Raw genomic sequence first — 25,617 nt, 5'->3', positions numbered from 1 at the left:
TCTTGCCCGAGAACCTAGGTGCGTTCCTGGTGTTGAGCTTCTGTGGGTGGATTTCATCTTTTTCTTATCGCTCATGGCTCTTTCGCTCTTTTTCAGATGACGTTCCGGCTCATGCTGTCGGTGGGAGTAGCGGTGATTGGATCTTTGCAGTTTGGGTACAACACTGGAGTTATCAATGCCCCCCAAAAGGTAAGGACTATTTTCCATAATGTATTACGACCTTCAAAAACATTTTGCTATATGTAGGACTACCATGTTTATGCAAACTTTTTTACATTTCTGTCCACAATTATCTATCTTATGTTTAATAAAAAAGTGTTTTATTCTCTTTTAAAGGAGACAATTAAGTTGCAGGTTGTGTATTTCTGAATTTACCTAACCATTCTATACTTGCAAATAGTATATGTAGGGTTTTAGCAGTATAAGCAACCTTGTACGAAACCACAATACACTCACCCGAATATACCCCATTGTAGTGCAAACTTATGACCCCATCTACAGCTCTTTATGGACTCTCCTCCCCTTTTAAACTCCCCATGAATCATTCTGCACAAATAATGGCCATTATAGACCTTCTCCTGAGTCTTTGGCCTATAACGCAGGAAGAGGGCTTTCAATGGCCAGTATAGCCCTCAGCGGCGGGCTATAATACTATATTAGGTCATTGAAATGCCAACGAGCCCATTGCGTAGAGGGCTAATAATAGAGAACCTAGACATTCTGCTACTGCATTCCTATAGTTTCTTTCCTTTTTCCCTGTTTAATTTGGAACATTGAACCCTCAGTTGGAATATTCTAACCGCATTATAGCCCTATTGGCTTGGTGTATGCCAGTCGATACAGGCAGTCTTCATTTTTATGACCATGCCTGTGGCTTGGGGCTCTAACTTGAATAGAGGCCTTAACTACTGGTACAGCCATTCACGCCAGATATATTATTGAACTGGTATTCTTCGATTTATAACGTGAGGGCCAAGCATGACCACACAACAAATCGAACTTGGTTTATAACTTACTATTCCAATGGCAATCCTTGATATCTCTGCCATGTTTACAACACACACAATCCAAGTCTAAAGCCCACATCTATATGACGAGAAAACAAAACAAACACACAAAGCTCCTCCCAAAATAGCACATCCTGTTAGAGAGATTACTGCTAATGAGATCTTCTAAGGGTCCTTGGCTTTTCAGCTTCAGGGAGGAATTAAGAGTTCCCCTTTAACTTGCTGCTCGTGAGAGACTTCTGGGAGCGTGTTATATAATCTGTATAAACTGACCTTGAGCTTGGAGCTGCATTCAGTCTGTAACTGAAATCCGTCAAGACCAAAATATGTGTCGGAGCAGCATCTGTTTGCGACCAACAAGCCAGTTTCCCGATTGGGGAACAAACCGTGCAGGCCTCAGCGGTGTAGACTCATAGCTGCCAAGTTTCCAAGGGCAATGCTGGGCGTGCTGCTCCAGTCCAGACTTTTCCTTTTGGATTCTGGGACTTGTAGTCCTGTTTTTATAATTTAATAAACAAGACTACAAATCTTGCAAAAGAGCATTTGCAAATCTTACCAAATTGCAAACAGAAGGAGGCCTGAAAGAGGTATCCTCCTTCAACAGACGAAATTGCTTATTAAAATGCCTTCCATACTGTTAAAACTCCTAGTAATCACGAGTTGAACAATTCAGTTAATTAAGCAAACCCAAGATGATGATGGACGGAGCACTGAAACTTTTCAGACACTCGCCCCCCAGTCGCAGATCTGGGTTGAATTCTCCACCCCAGTTCAGACACAGCTATATGCAAATCAGTCTTGACCCTTTGCCGGTTTCGGGCTAACAGCTCTCATCAGCCAGGCTAACTTGAATCCAGTGGCAAAGTGAGCAAGGGACCCACGTCTGGGCATACCCTGCCAACTTAGGGCGAACAAAGCAAACACAAGGTGATGGACGGAGCGCTGAAACTTTTAAGACACTTGCCCCCAGTCACAGATCTTGGTTGAATCCATCGTTCTTTAGCTCACTTCGCCCTCCCAGTTCATACACAGCTATATGCAAATCAGTTTTGACCCTGTGCCTCATGGGAACAGTCAAGCCCGAACTGCCAAGCCATGTCTTCCCTGGACCGCAAACAAGCATCCTGGGACCGGTTTCGGGCTAACACCCTTATCAGGCAGGCTAGCTTGAATCCAGTGGCAAAGTGCGCAAGAGACCCACGTTTGGGCTGGACTGTTCCCATTGGGTGCAGGGTCAAGACTGATTTGCATATGGCTGGGTCCAAACTGGAATGGCACGGTGAGCAAAAAAACGATGGATTTAGGCCCAGATATCTGTACTGGCGTGAATGTATGACATTGTTCTGCATTCTGTCCATCAATTGTTTTTGCATTTTCAATTTAGTTCATTACCAAAATAGTTGAAAATCGGTAGTGTTGCAATTCTAGGAAATCATTTAAAGCATTAGGTATATAACCTTGTAATACATAGGTCGCATTCGCAAACCAGTTCTGGTTTGGGAATGGCACATTGTGCGCTTTGTTCATTTTAATCTAAAGAGCTGGAAAGGAAGTGTTAACTCCTCTACCACCAAATGCAAGGGGCATAACTTAGCTTATTTGTTTTGAAAAATAGCTGATAAGCCTACTAAAGGAGGAAGTTCCTCTTCTGGGACTTTTCGATGTGACATAATTTCTAGAACAATGCATACCATGTCCTTACACTGACACAGCCACAAAATCCCAAACACGCTACTGTACTTGTTTTTGTGATCCTGTGCATATATGGGTGGAGCTCACTTCAGGCAACCTCTGAAAAAAATATGCCAAACGTCCCAACCAATGAACATTAAGTTTTGAAACACTGATGTTGGTAACATGACAACGACTCCGATGGATGAATGCTTAAATAGCCGACGGCTTTGCGTATGTATCCACGAGCCTGCGTGCCTAAAGTTTGAGTCCATGCATGGCCTAGTCAGAGCTTGATCCTTCTGTGGTCAATAAAATGAGTGGAATTTCCCCAACTCCCAACTTTATACACCTACGCATTCTTTCCAGCAGAAGAGAAGGTAAAGGGAGTGTGTTTAAGAAATGAAAAGCCACCGGAGATCTCTTACAAGACTGGGATTGGCTACGTCACAAATCAGAAACGCTCTGGTGGCTGAAAGTCTTTTAAACCCTTGATAAGGGAAAATTGTGGCCTGTATAATGGACTCCCTGACTCACTTTATGGGCTGGAGGATTTTAAGTAACTGGTCTTCCTCAATTAACAGAATGGCTGAAAAAATAAGGGGTGGATGCCTTGCATGTCACCTTACAAACCAATCTTATCGCACATGAAGGAAATGGGCACTGGAAGTTACAGTATTACTCAATCAGCATACTGAGATTTTCACTTCCTGTAAGCCTGCATTAATGTAAAATCCCCACTACATGTTTCCCTGTTCACTGAAATAAATACAGTGTATGTATTGTATAAGGCGGGGCATGCACACGTCGCACAAATATCAGGTAGATTTGCAATAACAATGAGCCTCTTGTGTGCACTAGGCTTTATAGATGGAATAAGGAGTAGGCAACTTGTTTTATCGATTTTCAAAACAGTCCCCAGTTTGTGGATTGTCATCACTAGTAACTGGTATCTGTTTTCCTGTAGATTTGGCGCTCAAATCTATAGCTCGTTTTGGAAATTGTTTCAGACAGAACAGAATGGCAAAGATAACTTGTGTGAGCCCCATGACTGACTTCTGTTTTTTAATGCAATCATGTGTTACAAATTGGCTTCCAAATAACAAATCATGATGTGAATTTCCTGGGTAGACTTGAAGAGGGAGTCTCGCTGTTGAGCGGGTCTGTGTTGTGTTTTTGTGAACGTTGGTGGGTGAGTAGGGGGGCTGCGAGTCAACTGCTGGTCAATCAACTGACTTGGGTGTCCTCAAGTTTTTTTTTTTTTTTGTTGTTTTTGTTTTTTAACCAAAAATGTCCTCTGCTTAATTTTGGCAATTAAGCCTTCTTACCCATTGGTGGACATTTCCGCAATATGCTTTGGGCTGTGTTCATTAGAATATGGAGCGCGAGCCGCCCGAAATGCTATATTTGCAAATGTCACTGGAGCAAACCGTAGGGCCTCTTAGGGCTCTGGACCCCACAAGGCTACGACAGGGTCATAAGGCGGTCATTGGATGACGTCACTGTTGACCCTGTTCACACTTCTCCTGAGGTCACTCCGAGAGTAGGGTCCTTTCTGTGACCTCAGTGAAGATGGTGGGTGGGGGAGCTTCACTGGGGAAGTAGTGTGATAACTATCAGTCAAACAAGTCGAAATTTAGACCGAGCCGCCAGACAGCAAGATGGAAAGAGTAAAGTCTGGGCTGGTGGAGCAAACACTTTTATTGGAGGACTTCTACATAAAGTGGGAGACTACGCGTAAACTACTGGTCTGTATTACGCATCACTAATTCAATCCTCAATTTTTTTCTCATATTTTGACATTATAAGAAATGTGTTGATCCAAGTGTGCATAGGGTTGAACGGAGAACGTGAGACAAACAACGCAGTAAAACTTCTCGTGTACTAGTTAACCAGCTGCAGGCTACAGTACCGTAATCAATGGGGTATCGCCCTTTGCATATGAGGGATAGCTGTTATTTATAGCTATTAGAAAACAACAGAAGTGTGGGATGAATTACCGTTTAAAAAGTTGTCCTTATGATATTTTTTGGCCCTGCACTGCGTTCAGTGGCTTGTCACATGACCATTCTCTGACTTAATCATGAAAACAAATGCAGAATTTTAAAGCTACGAAATGCTTCGAGGCAATCCTTTAAGCAAATATTTTTATGCAAGAACGGAATGTCTTTGGCAGTTACTAGTTGTGGTGCAGATGACAAGGGAGGGCTGCGTGGATCCTATTTTTATCGGTTCCTATGAGAAAAACTTGACTTTTCACTTTTCTTCAGTTTATTTACAAAATTAGAATTGCGACCCATGGGTCAGTGAACGAGGACAGAGGTGTGGTGCAAATTAATATTAACAATGGTGTTTTCTTTAAGGGTATTACATGCCTGTTGTGTGGTTTGCCGGATGGAGTAGTGCCCCTTGGGTTGGCGGTGGACACTATCTCCATCGTACCAATGGCACTGTCCTATTTAGAAACCCCTGCCAGGCCAGCTACCATCTCTGTACACTGGAAGGAACTGCTATCATGACCGTTCTTTTCAATGTACATCAAAGTTTGGTTGACTGTCGCCGTTGGTTTTGAAGGCCGTCGACCAACATTTTTAATTTATTTTATTTTTCAAAAACTACCAAGGGGAGAGAATGTTAATCAAAATAAAAAAATCTAATGACCCCCCTGCCACACTCTGAGTTTCTTCTAGGGTGTGGCGATCAGTATTTGCTTTCCTGTCCCTCACTGTCAGATTTTTGTTAAATTGTTAGATTTGGTGAGTAGTGTCTTGCACACTATTGGCTGCTACAGTCGCTCCTCGCACCAGCCAATCTTAAATGCTGTTTCATCACGTCACCAAAGTTCTAAAGTTGCATCAGCCAAAGGCAACACAGTAAAGTTTAAGCAACACAAAAAGGGAGCACAGTAAATTGTTATCTGGTTCCACCTAGCGGAGGCATTGAGGAATAGCGACAGAATTGATTATATTACAAAGTGTAGGTGAGGGCAAAATTCTACCGAGCTCCTCGCAGATGTTTCTATCCATCGTACCTCACTGCACTACTTTTATTTGAATAAGTCACTCGAAAGAGACGGAGTAGAGAGACAGACTTTAATGAGCCTCCTAATGGTGTGTTGATATAGCAGCAAGCTTCATGGCCATGACTTGGAAACACTATTGAAAGCACCACGACGTGATGTCACCTACCGAGCCCTATACCCCATGAAGGAGGGTGGGGTGGCGGGGGTTGGGGTGATCACAGTTCTCACTCAAATAACATTTTCCTTAGATAGCAACCAGCTGTAGCACCCCCCCCCCCCCCCCCCCCCACACCCAATGTGAAGAGTAGTACACACAACTGGATCAGCGACTTGATGTAAGGTTTTGGTTTTATGCGCTTTATAAATGTAAAATTCAAGTAAACCTGTTTAGTTTAAATGTTCTAGTATTGTGAAGTGTGCAGCGCAGCACAGATCCCTACGGCTTTGAGCAGTCTGGAGCAGGGACATCTTAAGAATTTTGGGGGCCCTGGGCCACACGCAATTTGGGGGCCCATGTTCGGGACAGCTTTGAATTAATATTCCAATTTCAGCTCTTTCATACCCTTTTTACCAGGTCACTGACAGTGAACGAGAACACTTGTCCAAATTATAAATGTTTCCTTCTAATATTCAGGGATAGTTATAGTTGTTTTCAATATTGTTACTCAGCAGGAGCTCACTAATATTACTGCAAACATTCTAAGTGACATCGTTCCAATTTGTCATACGTTCTGAAATAAAAAAATTTTTTTTATGGATGTTGCATGAAACATAGACACAGCATTGTGTCTGCATTAGACACACACACACATCACTCACATTAAAAATACATTAAAGGAAAACATTTAAAACAATCTGATTAAGAATTATTCAAGGTCATAAGGGCAAGGCTCTTTGCAGAACAGAGCTGACTATCAGGGGGCCACCTGAAAGGCTGGGGCCCTGGGCCAGAGCCCACTTTGCCCATGCCTTAAAACGTCTCTGGTCTGGAGCACAGTCTGCCACATTCCCACCAGACTGATAACCCATGAGCGAACACATTTTCATCAGGTCAAGTTACAAGACCTTATCTCGCGGATTTGGGACTTTCTCTAGCTCTGTGTCTGTGTAAAATACCTAGGACTTCTGTGTTCTGTTGGAATGTCGAATATGTCTGGTATTATTAGGGTACCCATTTAATATAACTCCCTGACAACGATTTAGTTTTGGATCTAAATAATAATGGTTTAATACCACCGAAGGAACCCATTTATCAGAATTAGAGTTAAGAAAAGGTTGAGTTAGAATACATTTATGTTGCTGGAAGACTTACACTTGTAGAAAACTTGTGTTAAAAAAAGCAATAAGAACACAATCAAAAATTTCAATTCTCGCCATGAAATGCATTCTAATGGATTGATTTTTTATCCTATCCTTGCAGGTGATAGAAACATTTTTAAACGAGACATGGGTATCCCGATACCAAGCTCCCATCGAAGCCACTACACTCACAACACTTTGGTCCTTGTCTGTTGCCATCTTCTCTGTTGGGGGAATGATAGGATCCTTTTCGGTTGGACTTTTTGTGAACCGATTTGGCAGGTAAGATTCAAGTGACGAATCGATTGGCTGATATTTTTTTTACCTACCATTTGATATAGACAGGGAAATGGCACTTTGAAAGTACAGCTTATATTTAACGTTTCCACTCCTTAGAACAGGCTACACCTTTTTTTGTTATGAATCAAAATAGAGACGTCGTTGTAGAGAAATGTGCTGTACGTATTTTACCCTTAGTGTGGCCATGCAGTGCTGTTGGCGTTTGGCACCATCACGTCCTAGTTTTCAGGTTTCCTTCGGACGGAGTCTAATTTCTAGCTGAGTTCAACTATGCTTATTTTTGATAGCTTTCTTATACATTGTTACAATAGTTTGTAGTGGTGTGTGCAGATCTTTGTCAATTTGGGTGTGTCTCTCTGGTTATCTTAAAAATCGTTTTTTCCTTCCATTGTTATTAATTCTGAAGTTTTTCTTCCCAAATTCATTCATGAAATAGTCAAATTTTTGCCGCACAAATTCGAAAACAGGATAGAGAAGCAAGTGGAAAACTGAAAATAGGAGGGGGAAATGGAAGGGAGTTTATGGGGTACTGGTGGCTACCCCGCAAGAAAAGGAGGAAAAATAATAATAAACTGACAGAGGAACAGGTGGAAAAAGAAGCCGAAGGAAAACACTGGTATGGAGGTAGCCCCAAAAATAAATTAAAACATACAGAAAAATGCAAGAAGAAAAATGTTAAAACAGGAGCAGAAATAGAAATACACAAGAAGGAGGAAAGATACTAAAGATAAAAAATGAAAGTGAAAATCGAAGACATACTATCGAATTAAAAAAAAAAAATGTAATTCTAACCCCGGAAAATTGATATGAAGTAACTGAGTCCCATGGCATGGACATGCAGCACATTATAGTAGGGCCTGTGACTGATTCCATCTTTATAAGATGAGCCCTGGACCTTTTGCATGTATGCGTCCTTGACAAGGGACCTTCGTTTGCGCAGCTCTGAACATGCCAGCTGTGGTACACTACCTTCTTTGGATAATGGAGTCAACGTTCCTTGTTTGAACAATGAAATTCATTCAAAATAAAAACAATATGGAGAAATGAGATAATGGAGCTACGAGTATTAAAACCTCTTTTCCATCTTCTGTACCAACTCTTTATATTCCTCCAATTTTCTTAATGCAGCAGGCAGAACTAGAGTACTGGCTGATCACATTATTTTTAAAAAGACTAAAACCTTTATGCTCGGAAAATTGGCTGCAAACCTGACCTGACACAACGTTGGGAATTGATACAGATCGGATGAGAATTAACATTTTTTTTAATGCAATATTTTAATCTTTCAGAAGATTTAAAGCAGCTAGCTTCCAAAAACTGCTTTATTCTCTATTTACATGTTTTCATCATAAATTATTATCTAAGGTCAGAAAACTGTAGGTGAAACTAGGCATCCTGGAATCAATGCTGGGGGTGGAACGGGGGTACACAATGCACCCTCTTGTGATATATCTTATTCATGACAGATTCTTTCATGATTCGAGTTAGACAGGAGTCTCAACCCCCAGCAGATACACTCCTAAATGTATTTGGGAAATATCACTTTATGTGGTAACCCCAAGCACCTGTCTGAATCCAGCCCTTTTATTTTTAACTCTGAAAGGGGCTCTCCTACTTAAAATAAATTAAAAAAAGAACCTCTTAATCCAAATTCTCCCTGCCCCCTCTTTTTGTTAAAGGGCACGAGGAGGGGAAACTAATCTTTAATGTTTGATGTGAAATGCTTCTCCTCGCCAATATCTTCTCTATCAGTCGTCTTGAGTTTCCAGGGCCCACCCAGTAACATCACCATCTTGTGTTCCGGTGCTGGCGATAGTTCTCATCTAGGAAAAACAGATAAGAGCAGTTCCTCTAAGTGGCCAATTTGGAATAGATCGTTGTGAATCGGCTGTTAAGTCTAATCTGGGAGGGGAAATTTAAATTTCAGATCTTGTTGCCCTCACACACCTGTTAGGGTGTCATGCTTCATCATTGGGCGCTCCTCGTCGGACCGGCGCTGCAATGTCCAACGGGCCTGGTGGCATCTTTAGCGGAGATCTTTTGATCTGAGAACGCCGTTTATGTGAAGACCATGTGTGTGACTGTGGAGGGTAATAACTCCTAAAGTATGTGGGGATTTGAAAAAGCTAAAATAGACCCTGGCCCCTCAATATTTTTAATTAGGTTAGGTAGGGCTGGGACTAGGTAAAACCAGGGAGGCTACTCAGGTGATTCTAGGTATCAGGGTAGCCTATAGTTGACAGGGGTCAACATGTTTCGTGTCGTATATGCTCAAAATCGAGCGACACTTCTTCAGGACCGTGGGACCACCCATAAATAAATATACCACAATTCTTATAGAGGGGTATCTTTGGTCAACCACACGTAATGCTGAACCTAAATATGGTCCGCAATTGAAGGCTCCGCCTCAGAATGAGGAGGTCAGAGCTTCATAGGTGAAGGAGTAGCAACCGGACCACTGGAACGGTCACACCGAATGTGGTGGTGGCGGGCAGGCCAGAACAGGACGTGTCTGCTCCTCACCTGTATCTAGTAATGTCCTCTATTGTTCACCATGGTTCCTATCACGTAGATGGTCAAGTGACGAAGAAGACGGCAGAAAGGGAATAATGATTCAGGGGCACTCATCCGAGATTCTTGCTAACAGATTAATCAAAATACTAAGATATGAAATTCTGAGACACCACTACTCTCTAACCTTGCAAGCAAATGTTCTTTTTCATTTGTGTCAATGTGCACACAGTGTGTATGTATGAGAATCACATTGCAGCAACAGTTAAACTGTGTTATTCTGATGAGCATCTGTTTTATCTACTGTAAGTGATAAGTAAGGGTTGATGGTCTCTCGACTTGGCAACACTAAGGCGATTTATGGTACAGTTCACTGCGCCGCTGTAATGTAACAATTAATGGCTTGCCAGTGTTATCTACTATATGAACAGGTAACCGTAGGAAGTCTCCGATGTTCGTATGGTTACTGACTATGAGCCAACGCATTAGGTTTGTCTACGTTGACTATGCCACTGCTAGTGATAGGATCTTATTTGTTAATGATTCACCTCTTCTGACCCCGTTGCGATGCCTTGCCTTCTAGACGGAATTCCATGCTAATTGCGAACGTCCTCGCCTTTGCAGCAGCCATTCTGATGGGTTTCTCCAAGATGGCGTCCTCCTTTGAGATGCTGATCCTGGGCCGCTTCGTTGTTGGCTTATACTGTGGTCTCACAACTGGGTTTGTGCCCATGTACGTGGGCGAGATTGCCCCAACAGCCCTTCGTGGAGCTTTAGGAACCCTGCACCAGCTGGGAGTTGTGGTTGGAATCCTGATTGCACAGGTAAATGAATCACAGATGTGACATTGGGTGGAATCGGGAAAACTTGTTAAACAATTTCTGACAGCTAAGCAAGTTACTGTGGCCTTTTTGGCTAGGTTCATGCTATAGAAATAACCTACACAGATTCGATATTCTTGGGTGTGGAGGTTGGGATAGACTACCTGTATGTGGGCAGAGGAGGAGGATGCACAGTGCACATAACTCCTCACCTGTAGGTAGGCGGTTTCCATGCCCACTTGGTTCTAGAGTATACGCTTGGTACCCATTCCCAGAATGAAAGCTTGTGTAATGTTGAACACTGTAAACATCTAGCACACTCATTGATTAGAAACTGTGCTGCCCAAGTCTGAGTACTGAATCACTCCTGAAAAGAATAAACCACCTATGTTCCCAAAAATGGATGATACATGTCCAGTATATTTCAAGTTGCAAGTCCAATTTCTGATGTTTCCAGAGTAGAAAAACTATGTATTTGTGCACAAGTTATTTCAATTGAATATGCCTGTAAGTTGCACCTGAAGTCCGCTCCCTCATTAATTTACACGTTGAATTCTGCTCTCCGCAGATATTTGGACTGGAGTCGATAATGGGTAACGAGACCCTGTGGCCACTGCTCCTGGGCCTGGTCTTCCTTCCAGCCGTGGTCCAGTGCATTTTGCTGCCCTTCTGCCCCGAGAGCCCCAGGTTCCTGTTAATCAATCGCAATGAGGAAAGCAAAGCTAAAAGTGGTAAGTCTTACAGTAGGCGGTCAAGTGCAGCACAAAAAAAATAGGTGAAATGTGATTTTATATTTTGGGGAGTTTTATATAGCGCAAACTTGACCCGAACGTATCGGAGCACTTCACAGGAGCACCAGTTGCGCTATAGATGGGCACATTCATTTTGTGTTAGGCACGGGGAGATTAAGTGATTTGCCCAGAATCAAAGGATGTTGAGTGTCCGTGCTGAGATGCTAATCTGGGTCTCCAGCTCCGTAGTCGACCACTCTAGCCATTAGGCCACATCCTCTCCATGAAATCCACGAAAATATATTTAGCTACTGGTAATTACTCGGGGCCACATCCTAGTCCATGGTTTTCAGCTTGTCTGTGCCATTGCATACTGGGACCAGCAATATGCAAGTCATTGTCGGATCCACCCTGTGATGGCCTGCAAGTATACATATGGAGGCAAGGCCTATATTATGTGGCATACAAATAACAGAACTACCACGCAGCTTGATCGTGCCAGGAGATAACCCACGTGCGGGTCCTCCCCATTTATTTAACCCCGCAGGCCACGCCTGTGGATGACGTGGACCTAGTTTTGGTCAACATATGGAACACTGGAATGCTAACCGCTACACACCCCACAAAAGAGGGTTGAGATCAAAACTGCCTGGTCAGGTCCCTGCTTTGGTTTCTTTCTGCGGTCTGATGCCGAATGCCCACCCATTCCCTCCCAAGAATAGGTATGATATGATATGGGTATTTATGTAGGGATTACTACCCTATATAAGGTGCTCACTCGCTCTGCAGATGGGTAGCATCTACTTCATTGGTGCCCAAGTATTAAGGAGTTTTGCTATGAATAAGGAATTCCATATTGTCATACTACTTAGGACGTAGTTGGTATGCCATTTGCAGCAACCTATCACATAGTTTGGGGGTGCCATTTGTGATATATAGAAGTTCCAGATTGTCACTCAGTTTGCGTTCAAGGCATAGTCACCATTTTAGCAACTTCGTCATGCAAAGAATATTAGTTTGGTGCATGAGTGATGCCTGCTTGTTTGCAGACTGCACATTTTGTATCCACTCATGGAAAGATGTGACACTACGCACAGTTCCAACAGAGCATGGCATTCTCATAGACCTCCACATAGGCGGTGTTATGTCTGAATAAATAACACTGCACTAGCCATAACTGCCATATTCTCGAATATGGGTATTTGCCTGCCTGACATTAATAAAATAAACTGTAGGTTGGAAGAGCCTTGCGGTAGATGTTGTGTCTGCGGTGTAACTAGGGAAGGCATGGAAGTGGGGTGTGTTGGGCAGGTATCCTAAAACAACAAAACCCACTTTGGGGAGGGAAGTAGTTTAGACCTTTTTAAAATAAGAGGGGATCGGAGAATAGTGACTTGGTGCGGTTGAAGGGATGTGATTTTGTGTAGTAGGGAAAGATGTGCTCATGTGAATTAGCCGCACAGCCCCAAGAGAAAGGGTCCATTGGACTGCTTATCGCCGTGGGCGAGGCATGACTTGGAGCATTAGGAAGGGGTGCGGTGCAGCAGGATACCTGTGCTGGTGTATGACCTCGATTTCAGCAGAACATTGTTAACATTGCTGATTTTCACCAGTAAAAAGCAAAGTATGTGGGAACTGATGCACACAATGTCCTCATTCATTTATAACTTGCTTTTCTATAGCACTTCATACCATTCTGCTGCTGCTACTAAGCACTGCACATAGCATTCTTTCCTAATCCCCAATATGATGCTCAGTGATTTATTTGTAAAACAAGAAGTGTTGGTGCCCACACCTCTGCTCAGAAGCCCGCGGTGCTATGAAATGTTGGTGCCTCAACCTAGTGCTTCGAAGTCCTGAATACACCTCATGCCTTTTTATTCCAATGCTAGACACTCCTTGACCCTATATGTAACTCTTGCAGGTTTCTATTTTCTACCTTTTGTGGCAGGTTTTCTGTCAATATTTTTCCTTTTCCCCTGTATGTGTTTTTCCCTCTTTCACTCTCACTAAATGGTGAGGGTAAGATGTGCTGGTGGGTCCCACTCACAACCAATGGCTCACATTAGCCACTGATCATGCTACTCAACTTACTGACCGCACAAAGAAGCCACTGGCCTTGCCAGGATTCAAACTTGCAAACTGTGGATTACTGATGTCGGTGGCAAGCGTTCAACTTATGAGTCACATTGGTGCCTCATAAAGAGAGCCTAATGCTCGTGTCGAATAAAAGTCCACTTGAAATGTAAAATAACAGGATTTGTGGGTTTCATATTTTCTTTTTAATTCTCCACCAAAGTTGATTACATTGTAACTTGATGGAACTGTGAGATTGAGGCTTGCAAATGTAATGTTTCAGTGAAGGATGGTTTTGCTCTACTGACTTCCCTGGTCACCTCTCACCCATGTTTTTATTGTTTCATGAACTCTAGATTGCTATTAGCTTTAATTTTGCTAGCAACCCACACTCTCCTTTTGTGCCACAGTGCTGAAGAAGTTACGCGGAACGACGGATGTTACTAGCGACCTGCAGGAGATGAAGGAGGAAAGCCGGCAAATGATGAGGGAGAAGAAGGTTACCATCGCTGAGCTCTTCCGCTCTTCGCTCTACCGACAGCCTATCTTTATCGCCATTGTCCTACAGCTTTCCCAGCAGCTCTCGGGAATCAATGCAGTAAGTGCAACCCAAAATCATCTCTGTGCTAGGGTGGCACGTCAGAACGCTAACACAACATAGTATAATATGATGGCCATTGCAATTATGCAGCAGCGGAGGACCAAATTATGTGGCGGTGTTGACTTAAGTATGCAGCAAGAAAGAAAAATAGCAATTATGCTGCATAATGCAGCATATTCAATAGTAGTATTGTACTTTGACATTTTAACACACATTAATGTAGTACAGGCAAAGGTTTTAACACATTAATAACAATGTAATACCTGAATAGCCAGCAGTCAGTAACTAAAAGGTAGTGAGAAACCTTTGCAAAAAGTCTTCCACTGTCCGGCGCCATGTGTAAAAAGGTAGCAAGTTCACCATTGCAAAGAGTCTTCCACTGTCCGGCGCCATGTGTAAAAAGGTAGCAAGCTAACCACTGCAAAGAGTCTTCCACTGTGCAGCTCCACGTGTAAAAAGGTAGCAAGTTAACCATTGCAAAGAGTCTTCCACTGTGCAGCTCCACGTGTAAAAAGGTAGCAAGTTAACCATTGCAAAGAGTCTTCCACTGTCCGGCGCCATGTGTAAAAAGGTAGCAAGTTAACCATTGCAAAGAGTCTTCCACTGTGCAGCTCCACGTGTAAAAAGGTAGCAAGTTAACCATTGCAAAGAGTATTCCACTGTCCGGCGCCATGTGTAAAAAGGTAGCAAGTTAACCATTGCAAAGAGTCTTCCACTGTCCGGCGCCATGTGTAAAAAGGTAGCAAGCTAACCACTGCAAAGAGTCTTCCACTGTGCGGCTCCACATGTGAAAAGGTAGCAAGTTAACCACTGCAAAGAGTCTTCCACTGTGCGGCGCCATGTGTAAAAAGGTAGCAAGTTAACCATTGCATAGAGTCTTCCACTGTGCGGCGCCATGTGTAAAAAGGTAGCAAGTTAACCACTGCAAAGAGTCTTCCACTGTGCGGCGCCATGTGTAAAAAGGTAGCAAGTTAACCATTGCAAAGAGTCTTCCACTGTGCAGCTCCACATGTGGTTCTTTTTAGTAACTTTTGATCAGTATGAGCTCGAAACTACTTTTTGAAATCTGCTAATTATGCAGCTGATGATGGTTTATGAGAAAGGCGTTAAATACATAAATATGCAGAAACATTTGGGGATGCAGAATCGCATAATCAAGGTGCTCCCGAGTAGAAGACAAAATAGCATAAATTTACTTAATTGGACTTAACATTGCAAAGCACACAACATTGTGGGGCATACAACTGTTGTCCAGATCAAAATCGGGATGTGACTGTAGCATTGCATCATCACTGCTGACGGCACAAGCACCGACAGGCCACATCACAATCCCTAGTAATCCTTTGTGGGCATGTAGCCCAACTCCATTTATTCACACATGAGGTGAAGCTCAAGTACAGGTGCCACAAAACTTATAACTGATGCACTGTATTCAAGAAGTAATTTTAAATGCGAAGATTTGCCTTTCAGTGGCATCACACTGATATGCACCTGCTTTTGGATGAACTCTGTATGAAAGGGCCAGTGCCAGAAACCTAATACTTTGAGTATGGGAACTCATTATATAGCTCTACTGAGGAGGGCTAACTAATAAAAAAAGCACCTTGATATTTAGGAGGTGGAGGTACATCCTAGGAAGGAACGATACAGGGATTTTGAGTGTTTCAGGCAAACTAAATACAATATTGCCAATGTACGGCTTCCCATGCACTGAAAAGGGTATACTTATTTGTATACAATTTGGAAACCTCACCAAGTTTTGCCCAAGAGTGCTGCTTTTCTTTACATTGTGGGAGCATCAGATCTGAATCTTTCAATGCCTGCTCATTGGAATAATGTACTTAACCCCTTCAGTGCCCATGACGAGCTGGACTCGTCATGGGCTGCGGTGGCGCTGTGCCCATGACGAGTCCAGCTCATCATGAACTCCGCCCGCTAATAAAAAGCGCGGCACTGGGCGGGGAAAGGGGCGGGCATGCAAGGGGTTAAAGAGGGGGGGGGGGGTCACAAAAGGATAGAGAATGCGGTTCCCTATGCCAGAAGGCAACACTTTACGACCGGGTTAAAGACCTTATTCATTCAATAGGTTCTCTGAGAATCAAATTTTCCTCATATTGCTTCATCCCTTCTAAACCAGAGCATAGAGCTGAACCGGGCAATTGCTTAGAGCCTGGACACACCCCATTTCCAGAACTAAGTGATCCTATCCTAGAAAAACAGTCCTACACAAGAGCAAGTGATAGCTTGTTACTGTCAACAGGCCTTAACCATTCCATTAGCATCCAGGTTGGAAAACACAGAGCTAAACTGGCTGCAGTGATGCATCCCATATCATCATTCAGTCGAATGGTACAATGTCCACAAAAGCACCACTACTGGAAACATTGTACCCTATTATCAAACTGTTTCGGTTATAAATCTTGGCTTGGCTAAGTTCAATTCATAACAAACTAAACCGTGTTCTGTTTATTTCCCACCAGGTCTTCTACTATTCCACTCAGATATTCGAGAAGGCGGGAGTGCAGCAGCCGGTATATGCCACCATTGGAGCTGGAGTTGTGAACACTGCTTTCACAGTTGTTTCGGTGAGAACGTTTGCTCATTAGTCAACAGAGGCAGACTTGTGCAGTGTATCCGCAACATCAGCCCTTATTAGTACTAGGGGTGTACAAAAGTATTTTTTCTTGTTGTGAAATTTTGTGAAAATTACACAACTGTGGGAAATTACATGACTGGCACAAAATATGGTTTGCTGGTACTTCATGTGAAATGTTCACGCAAGGGCATAACTTGTATACGAAATCATGCTGGACAGCAGAACAAGAGTGTTTTAAGCAGAAGTTGTCACTTGGCAAGACATTTTCAACTCCAATCAGTATCCCATGAGCAAAAAATGCTGCAAAATTGGATAATGTGAAATATTATCAAATTTGTGTAACCCTTAATTGACGAATTTTTAAAATGTCATTAGTGTAATTACATTTTTACGAGCCTTGCTACTTATTACTAATACCTGCCCCAAAGGTGCAATTGGCATAAAGGCTGATGTGCGTTAGAGATTTAACTTCTAGGCAGAATCGTGTCCAATATGGATGTGAGAAAGTATTTCACCCTAAAGTAAATTTCAGGTTTTGCATTTTGCGCAATTGCACTTAATTTTCAGAAATTTTACCAAATTACACATTCACCAACATGCAAAAGCAGCAACCACTTTAATGTCAATTTATGAATCGAGCCCAAGTCAAACTCCTTAAAGCTGGACATACAGTGTAGAGAAAAAAAGCAGTTCTTTACTCCATCTTGCATCACAATCCCCGACAATAAGCATTCTAGAATGTTGCTTTGTCCAGTGATGTCTGCTTGGGTTTTGAGATGTGTTGTGACGTCATTTACTGGTCGGCCTCTCTAACCAGCATTCCTGCAAATTATTTAGAAAATACGTTACAAAAATACGGTAGGATTTTCCATGTCTAATGAAGCCATGTTTGATGTAGGTTTCACACTTAACTTAAGTTGTAGTTTGTGCATTGAAGGGATGGTTAGATAAAATTCCATGAGATATTTGCTCTTAATATTGGTTCAGTGAAGATCCTGATGCTACTCTAGCAAGATGAGACTCATGGCACCAGTGCCCTTTATCCGTTCTTCTCCATGGGACTGTAAACTCACCCTTATCCCTTGGCTCTGGGGGTACTCTATGCTTATAAACAGTGTGCAGTTCGTAATACTTGTGGTATTTACTCCCTCACAGCTTTTCATAGTGGAGCGAGCCGGACGTAGAACGCTGCATCTTGTAGGCCTTGCAGGAATGGCTGGCTGTGCTGTTCTCATGACCATCGCCCTACTGTTATTGGTAAGTAGGCTATTCTTGCTGGAGGGAACATCTGCTAACCCCTGAAAATGTTTGACATTGAGCAAACTAGGAAAAACATTCAGGTGTTTGGCATTGCCGGTATGTTTTTTTAAGGGTGCAAATGTCTGTTCTCCTATGGAGATTTACAACTCGGGAAGTGGGAGTTTGCACCAGATGCCATATTTTCCATTTTACACAAATTACTTTAAGATCAACCATATCTGGCAATTTTCTATTTCTGTAGTCGTGTGTACCATGGATTTTTTCAGCATAGACGTCTTCTCGAGTCACATACTGTGCATATTCAATATCCACCATAGCTGGCACTTCTCTATGTGTGTATTCATCATGTTTACCCTGGTGTTCTTAACTCGTACTGGTGGTTGGAGGTGGTGGACTCTGACTAATGTTTGGAGACTTTGGGCCTGATTTAGATCTTAGTGGATGGGCTACTCTGTCATAACAGTGACGTTTATCCCGTCCGCCGAAATATAGATCCCATTATATCCTATAGTATTTATATTTCGGCGGACGGGATATCTGGCACGGTTGTGATGGAGTATCCCACCTGCCGAGATCTAAATCAGGCCCTAAGACATATTTTTCAGCTTCAGACGTTTGACCCCAAAATTTGCACATTTACTGGAAATAGCACTGGGCTCAGGAAATCCTTTTTTAGGAGCCACTGATTTCAGTGTTGCGGCATCTAGTTTCCCTTCAGTACTCTTTCTCAAAAAGGCTTATTGCTCCTCCTTTTGAGATTGCAAAGGCACTTACTCCTCCCTCTGTATCTCCTTCGAAACACGATGTGAAAGAGTCTGGCCTGAAAGGCCATGCATTATATGCTATTGAAGCTGCCATGTAGTTTTTTTTTTTATCTTGTCTCTAACCACCTCACCTATTACATTTTGTAATAACATTAAAAAAAAGTTTGACAAATCTTAGTAGTACAATGTACAGTGATGCGAGTCCCCACCCTATTAAAATAAAGTAATAAACTGGTCACGGTCATGTAATAATACATTATGCTTAGTTGGTAACTGTATTTAAAGTTTAGTAAGTCTCAACGGAAGACTACCGAATTAGGAAAGGAGTCTGTCAGAAATTATATTCTAGTGAAGTCTACCCCGACTATAGCACCTTATTTAATCCTTCTGACCAGTTCTCATGAGAGGTTTTTAATAACTCGTTTAAGATTAAATCTGATAGACTACATCCTGGGATCTCCAGGGGGGTTTATGGGAAATGTAGGAGAGGGCCCTGTGACTGCGACGACCTGACTCCACAGGATACCTCGCATTTTCTTTTTATCTGCTCATATTATACTTATCCAAGGAGAAGGTTTTTAAAGAATTTACTCAGGAATACTGGCATTAAGCAGATCTGTGTTGCCTTGTTATTTCTAAAAATGTCCTCAGATGTTCTTACCCTCCACTGTGTTGTACATTTTTTTAAGGATTGCATTTAAATTAAGAACCTCCAGAGGGATTTATAATAATTGGAATTGAGTGTGTTGTCACTTCTGATCATTGATAATTTTTACAGTGTTTTTAGAGCTTTTAATCTAGGAGGTGGACTATAAAGTTAGGGGAGATATCAATATAGGGAAGAAATTTTGATATGTTTAATTCTGTTTTAACATTGTGAATGCTTTTATGATTTATCGCAAATCGAATAGAAAACTATAATAATAGTTGGTAATATGTTCATCACATTCTATAACCATTTCTTTCTATTTTCTTGCAACAGGAAAAGTTGGCGTGGATGTCGTATATCAGTATTGTCGCTATCTTTGGATTTGTGGCATTCTTCGAGATTGGACCTGGCCCAATCCCGTGGTTTATTGTGGCAGAACTCTTTAGCCAAGGTCCAAGGCCTGCGGCGTTTGCAGTGGCTGGCCTCTCGAATTGGACCTCCAACTTTATAGTCGGATTTTGCTTCCAATACGTTGAGGTAAGAATCAATACTAACTTTGTCCATGGATGAAGAGATCTTGTAGCTTGTTCGATATATTCTAATTAAGTATGAATATCTGCCTATCCTGACAGTCAGAGAAACTTGGCGCTAAGAATTGTCGGTTACTAAACTAAAGATTAGACCTCCTATCCAGTGGCGGCTCCTCGTGGGAGTGCTGCGGGGCAGGGTGGGGGAGTAGTAAACTCCGGCTTACGGCTGAACAGTCAAGTCAAAAAATAAATAATGCGCACGCAATGTAATTTTATTTATTTTTTGACTTAACTCTGTTCGGCCGGAAGCCGGAGTTTACTACCCCCCCCCCCCCCCCCCTAAAGTTAAGCCAAACCACCTTAGGTAAGCAGCCTTCCACCCAGATATTTCACCTGCTTCAGACTGGAAAAATCTCCAGGTGAAATACTGGTGAAAAACAAGTCGGAATCAGCATGGTAAATCCAATTCCCACGTAATTTCCCCAAAACATGTACTCACTATTATTTTTCCCATCGAAGATATGTCATGGTCGCCGGTAGGGATAATTCTGTGGGAGGAAAATTACAGGCGTTATTAGGGGCCACTCGTAATGAGGACTGGAGTGCTCTTTTTCTTTTTTACATGCTGGATTATATTTCTAGATCCTTAGCATTTTTGGGTTTAAAAGTCATGTGAAGGTAGAAGGTTTTTGAAGAGCCCAACCTGTACGTTGGCATTCAGTGTGCTGTTTTCATTAAAGGTGCAGTGCTTACCTTTGCGTCCCTTACCTCATGTCATTTTTGTCTTCCAGCAACTTCTCGGTGCATGGGTCTTCATAGTCTTCACGGTTTTCCTCATCCTGTTCTTCATTTTCACGTACTTCCTGGTACCGGAAACGAAAGGGCGGACCTTTGACGAGATCAGTGCCGGATTCCGCCAGGGGGGCGCGAGCCAGACTGACAAGCAGGCGAACCAGGAGTTCGACAGCCTCGGCGCCGGCGCCGACTCCCAGTCCCAGGTGTAGAGCCGGTGGTCACTTCGCATTTCACGTTAGATGCTCACTCTTTCCTTTGATTGTCACACACGTACAGGAAACGGGGGCACAAGAGAAGTCCATTGGGGTGTCGTGTTGTCTGTGTGTGCTTGTGACATCTGCCAGTCTCTCTGCTGACCTACGTGTTCATCAGCATCATTACCAGGACTTGAAAGCAACCGATTCTTTAGAAAACGTCAAAACATCTGCAGTTTGTTTTTGGACACAGAAGAGTCCCTTTCAATCAAGTGGGAGAATATTCAAACAGAAACGAAACACTAACCTTAGACAACGATTTTTAATACGTTTTTTTTATATTCATTTAAGAGATTTTTTTTATACTTCGTTCAATAGTCTAGAATTTCAAACGCAAGTGGTGGTTACAGGGTCATTTAGAATTTCCTTTTTTTTTTTTAAAGTAACTGTCAATTGATGACAGTTACACAAATTTCACATTATTTTTTTTAAATTCCATTCCTCTGCCTGCATATGTATAAACTGTTAAATTTGCAGCAGAAACGGTTTTGAAGCAACAATAGCTGCGGTGAGAGGAAAGCGCTGTGGTTGTGCCTGGTACCAGCGCGAGCCTCCCAACTCGCCGCCTCACGCATAGGTCACCCCTGACCTTCTTGACCAGTCAACCTATCACATGCTGATGCCACACCGGCTCTCCTCTTTCTGCTAACTGAACAACTCCTTAAAAGTTTGGAATTTTTATTGTTGTATACTTTTGTTTGCAAGAAAAATAGAAGCGGCTATTATGTGTGTATCTATTGTTGTGGAACGGTTCTGCTGTCAGTGCTGGAGGACATTTCATTTAGCTCAATGTTTCTCACTGTATAAAATCTAGGAGCTATTTTTTTATGTTGATCACTTCAAATGATTGCGACCGTAACGTGTTACCTGCCTTCAATAGGACCTGTCATTTGTGGGTCTTGACTGTAGAGTCTAATTGCTTTTAATGCACAGTACATCATTTTGCAGCACTTGTGCTGTCTTCATCGCTATACTGTTTTACTAACTTTCTTAACACGTCGACAATTGTGAATTGTGGGCATCTTGAAAGAAGTTAATTTCCACATACAGCCAATATCTAACCTGTCCATTTTAAGCTTAATGACCTCCGTACCAAAACAGATGTGTGTAATGCGCGTCTACACCCCTACAGGTATCCTGGTGCTGAAATAATAGATGTTGATTGTTACCCGTCTCTATGATCCTCAATATATTGACCTCAGAAGGATGAAAGGCTGAGTGGACCTGCCAGGATGCAAACCTGTGACCTTGAAGTCCAACACAGATTCCTGCAGGGGGCACTCTGGTCCACAGACCCAGCAACTGTTGCTTTAGCTGTCTGCAGCCTTGACACCCATGCCACATGTCCCCTTTGATGACTCGCACAAAGGCAGCTATGCCTTGTTTATGGAATAGTGCAAGTGATGCAAGTTGATAAGAGCTAGACACAGTACAGGTGAACATAACTCCAGCTCACACCAACAACAGACCAACTGGCCTGTTACAACCACAACAAGCGCTGAACCGACTGACATTCCTAAATGAACAGAATCATACATTTCCTGCTTTCTGTGTATAGTTTTGAAGATATTTATATATAAATATATTTTTTTGTTCTTTGATGTTAATATTGGTAGGTGTAAGTTATTAGTGTCAGATATTAACGCCTGTAAATATGGATTATATTCAATGTCAATGTAAAATGTATAGTAGAGGTCATTTCTAGTTTCTTACAGCGATGTAATATCAAGTGCTTCTATATTATTAGAACATCTTTGTTTTATTTCCTTGTACAATACATGCCTGCACTGTAGGTGTACCCTTTGCACTGAGTTTTAGTGAAAAGAAAACTGACCTAACGGATGATGATACAAGTGGGTCAGTGTATTTGCTCACAACCTGATTCCAGACCGCGTACAGCTATTTATTAGTGTTTTTTTATTATTTATTTGTGAGTTTTTAAAGTGACTAGATGACACTTGAAATAAAATACTTTTAGAATGAAATAAAAACTAGTCAAAAACTTGAATTTGTGTACAATACAGGGATAAGGGTATATTTGCCTGCAAAGAATGAGTGATACGAATGAACGTGTCATGAGGGTGGATCATAACGTAAAAACCCTCAAAATACCATGCCATGCTGCAAGAATAAAGGCATGATGAATGGTGTATAGACTTTAAAATGGAGGGTGTTTTGCCTCATATAGTTTCTCTCCCAATGTCAGAACTGACAATGGAAGGTAGAATTCTGTCGCTGGGCGGTGTCAGTTTTAAAGCCACGATTGTATCACCAATGCAGGTTTTAAATTAAAGAGCCAGTATGGTACTCATTCATACTCTATGGCTCCCCAACACCTAGGGATCATTGCTGGCAAAAATATGAAATGTTACCTTTCATATAAAAAACAATAGAAATTAGAATTTGCTTGCTCATGGTTTTGCCAAACAAATTCTTACTTGCGCTTGTCCCCCAGTCAGAGAGCCGAGCCTGGTATGGGAAAAGAGATTTCATTGCTGTTAAGCCCAGGGCTAGATATGAATCATCAGATTTTCTGCTGGATACTTAATAAGCCTGTGCTTGAGTACCCATCCCACGCTATGAGAATGTAGGGACCTCCAATGAGAGGATTCGGTAGTCTCCACCTTCCCTCCAGAGACGCCGCAGTAGGTAATAGTTATATTTTTGGTTAATTGTTGGTGCTTGCGTGGATGTATGGTTTCTATGTGATGTGAATGGGTGTGCCTGCATGTGAAGGCATGGGTGTGAGCGACTGCATGTGTGCGTGGGACCTCGCCCCTCTGCTCTAATTAACGTCCGCAACTGACAGCCAATACAAGACTGCCCTGCCTGTATTAATGTGCAGAATCATTAGGTTGGGGTATTATATGTAAACCTGGGCGAAGCACTACGCTACGCTCGCGTAGTTTGCGCTACTTCGCACTACGCGAACTGCACGTAGCACAGTGCGAACACGCGTAGCGTAGTGTTGCGGTCATGTTTTGCTTGCTCGCGGTCCTCAACGTCAAGTTGGCGACCGCGAGCAAGCAAAATGACATCCCGGCGAGACTTTTTCCTTGTTCGTGATCAGCAACGTCAAGTTGACGATCGCGAGCATGGAAAATTAACCTCCCGGCGAGATTCCCAACGCGAGGAGGTCAGGTTTCTCATTGCGAGGGGTCGCGTATGCTCGCGACCGCTCGCGATGGGGAAACTACCAGTTCGCGTTGAGAAAGCTGCCGCTCGAGTAAAAATCTACTCGAGCAGCAGAAAACTACAGCTTGCATTGTGCAAGATGCCATTTTCAATGATTGCACAGTGACGGTTGCTTGTCCGCACTGTGCAATCATTGAAAACAACATCTTGCACAGTGCGAACATGTTACTACGCAGTTCGCGAAGTGCTACGCGTAGCTCGCGTAGTGCGAACTTCACTTTGCATAGCTTCGCGAAGTGCTACTTCACGAACTACGCCCACCCTTAATTATATGGCCAGTCAAATACTGGATTCACATGCTTTAGTGATTGAGTGGTAATTCCATTACAGGGATTCATTCTTTGTCCTCTCAGTCCAGAATTGCTCTCTCAAATGTGCAGGCCTTCCCTTGGGAGGGTCTCCTCTAAGAGCGGACACCACAGCTGATCTCACTCCTATGTAACTACCAAAGAGCCATCATAACAAAACGATGATACTCGGGGGTCCTAAGGACTTAAAACGAGTAAAATTAATTTGAAGTATCAGCAGGGATTTATGCATTACTCTTGAATCTTAATCTGTGTCCCATTTGTTACTAAATTGTGGACAAACCGAAGCTGAAATTGCTTTTAATTAAACCAAAATCACCCCTAGCACAAACGCATGCGATTTATAACAAATTCAGGAAATAAATCCAATTAACAGTACGCAGCACATAAGGTCATCCCAGCAGAAAATTCCCTAGTACCACAATCGGGTGTTCCATACTGCTCTCCTGTAATGACTGCCAAATATGGGTGGGGAGTCCTACATAGCCGCTGTACCTCCCTTTATGAGCCAGACATCTTATGCCTGCACCTAAGGGCCTTTTGAAGCATCCCTGAATCTGTTCAGGCAAGAGAAACCACACTAGGTTATCTGTCATGGAGATGGTGTACCAAGGCCGTTGATCGCATCACCACAGAGAATTTAAGAGCTCTACAGGCACACTTAAATTGACAAAGATTCGCTCTGTTTGAAATTGGCAGTACACACTACATAAATTATCAGTAATCTATTAACGTCCACCTAAATAGAGAAGCAAATCTTAGAAAGGAAAGATTTTGAGAAAAAGGCATATTATATTTGTCTATGAAATACCAAAAATGCACCATTTAGAAAAATGCAACTGTAAAAAAAATCACAGAATTTTAGACACATGAAAATACCCTGCTCAAACTCGACGATATAATGGTCACCAAAAAGTGTTACAGTATCTGAACGAGAATAGACGTAAAAGTAAATTATTGTTAGTCTGCAAAAATCACAATGATATACAACAAAGAAGTCAAGGCTTTGAACCACACAAGACAAACACAACTGGCTTAGAAGTGTGGAAGCAAAATCTTTGGTTTCCCCCAGAACATCCATAGCTGTTAACATGTTAATATCGCGGCCCGTGCTTAGAGCGGCATGACGGACCCAGCTAAATTCCCCTTTGAAGGAGTACTAAAACCTGAGACATTCATGCTCCAAAGAACAGCGACAACTTCTTTCTCCCCCAGTTCTGGAAAGAC

The 25,617-nt window shown here is 42.4% G+C and overlaps 1 protein-coding gene across 2 annotated transcripts in view; it reads left to right on the top strand.

The window, feature by feature from the left end:
• Nucleotides 1–22,878, top strand: part of SLC2A1 (solute carrier family 2 member 1) — a 637,925-nt gene extending 615,047 nt beyond the window's left edge. For both annotated transcript variants that reach the window (XM_085603948.1, XM_085603947.1), the window contains exons 2-10: nt 97–189; nt 7,121–7,281; nt 10,394–10,634; nt 11,200–11,362; nt 13,849–14,036; nt 16,520–16,624; nt 17,791–17,892; nt 19,642–19,845; nt 20,630–22,878. In XM_085603948.1, the coding sequence (XP_085460074.1) occupies nt 97–189; nt 7,121–7,281; nt 10,394–10,634; nt 11,200–11,362; nt 13,849–14,036; nt 16,520–16,624; nt 17,791–17,892; nt 19,642–19,845; nt 20,630–20,842 (1,470 nt within the window). In that variant the 3' untranslated portion in view covers nt 20,843–22,878. The remainder of the gene's footprint in view (nt 1–96; nt 190–7,120; nt 7,282–10,393; nt 10,635–11,199; nt 11,363–13,848; nt 14,037–16,519; nt 16,625–17,790; nt 17,893–19,641; nt 19,846–20,629) is intronic.
• Nucleotides 22,879–25,617: the final 2,739 nt, after the last annotated feature.

Source organism: Triturus cristatus, chromosome 1_2 (genome assembly GCF_964204655.1).
Source record: "Triturus cristatus chromosome 1_2, aTriCri1.1, whole genome shotgun sequence".
Taxonomy (NCBI): domain Eukaryota; kingdom Metazoa; phylum Chordata; class Amphibia; order Caudata; family Salamandridae; genus Triturus; species Triturus cristatus.
This window is presented reverse-complemented; position numbering and strand designations above follow the sequence as displayed.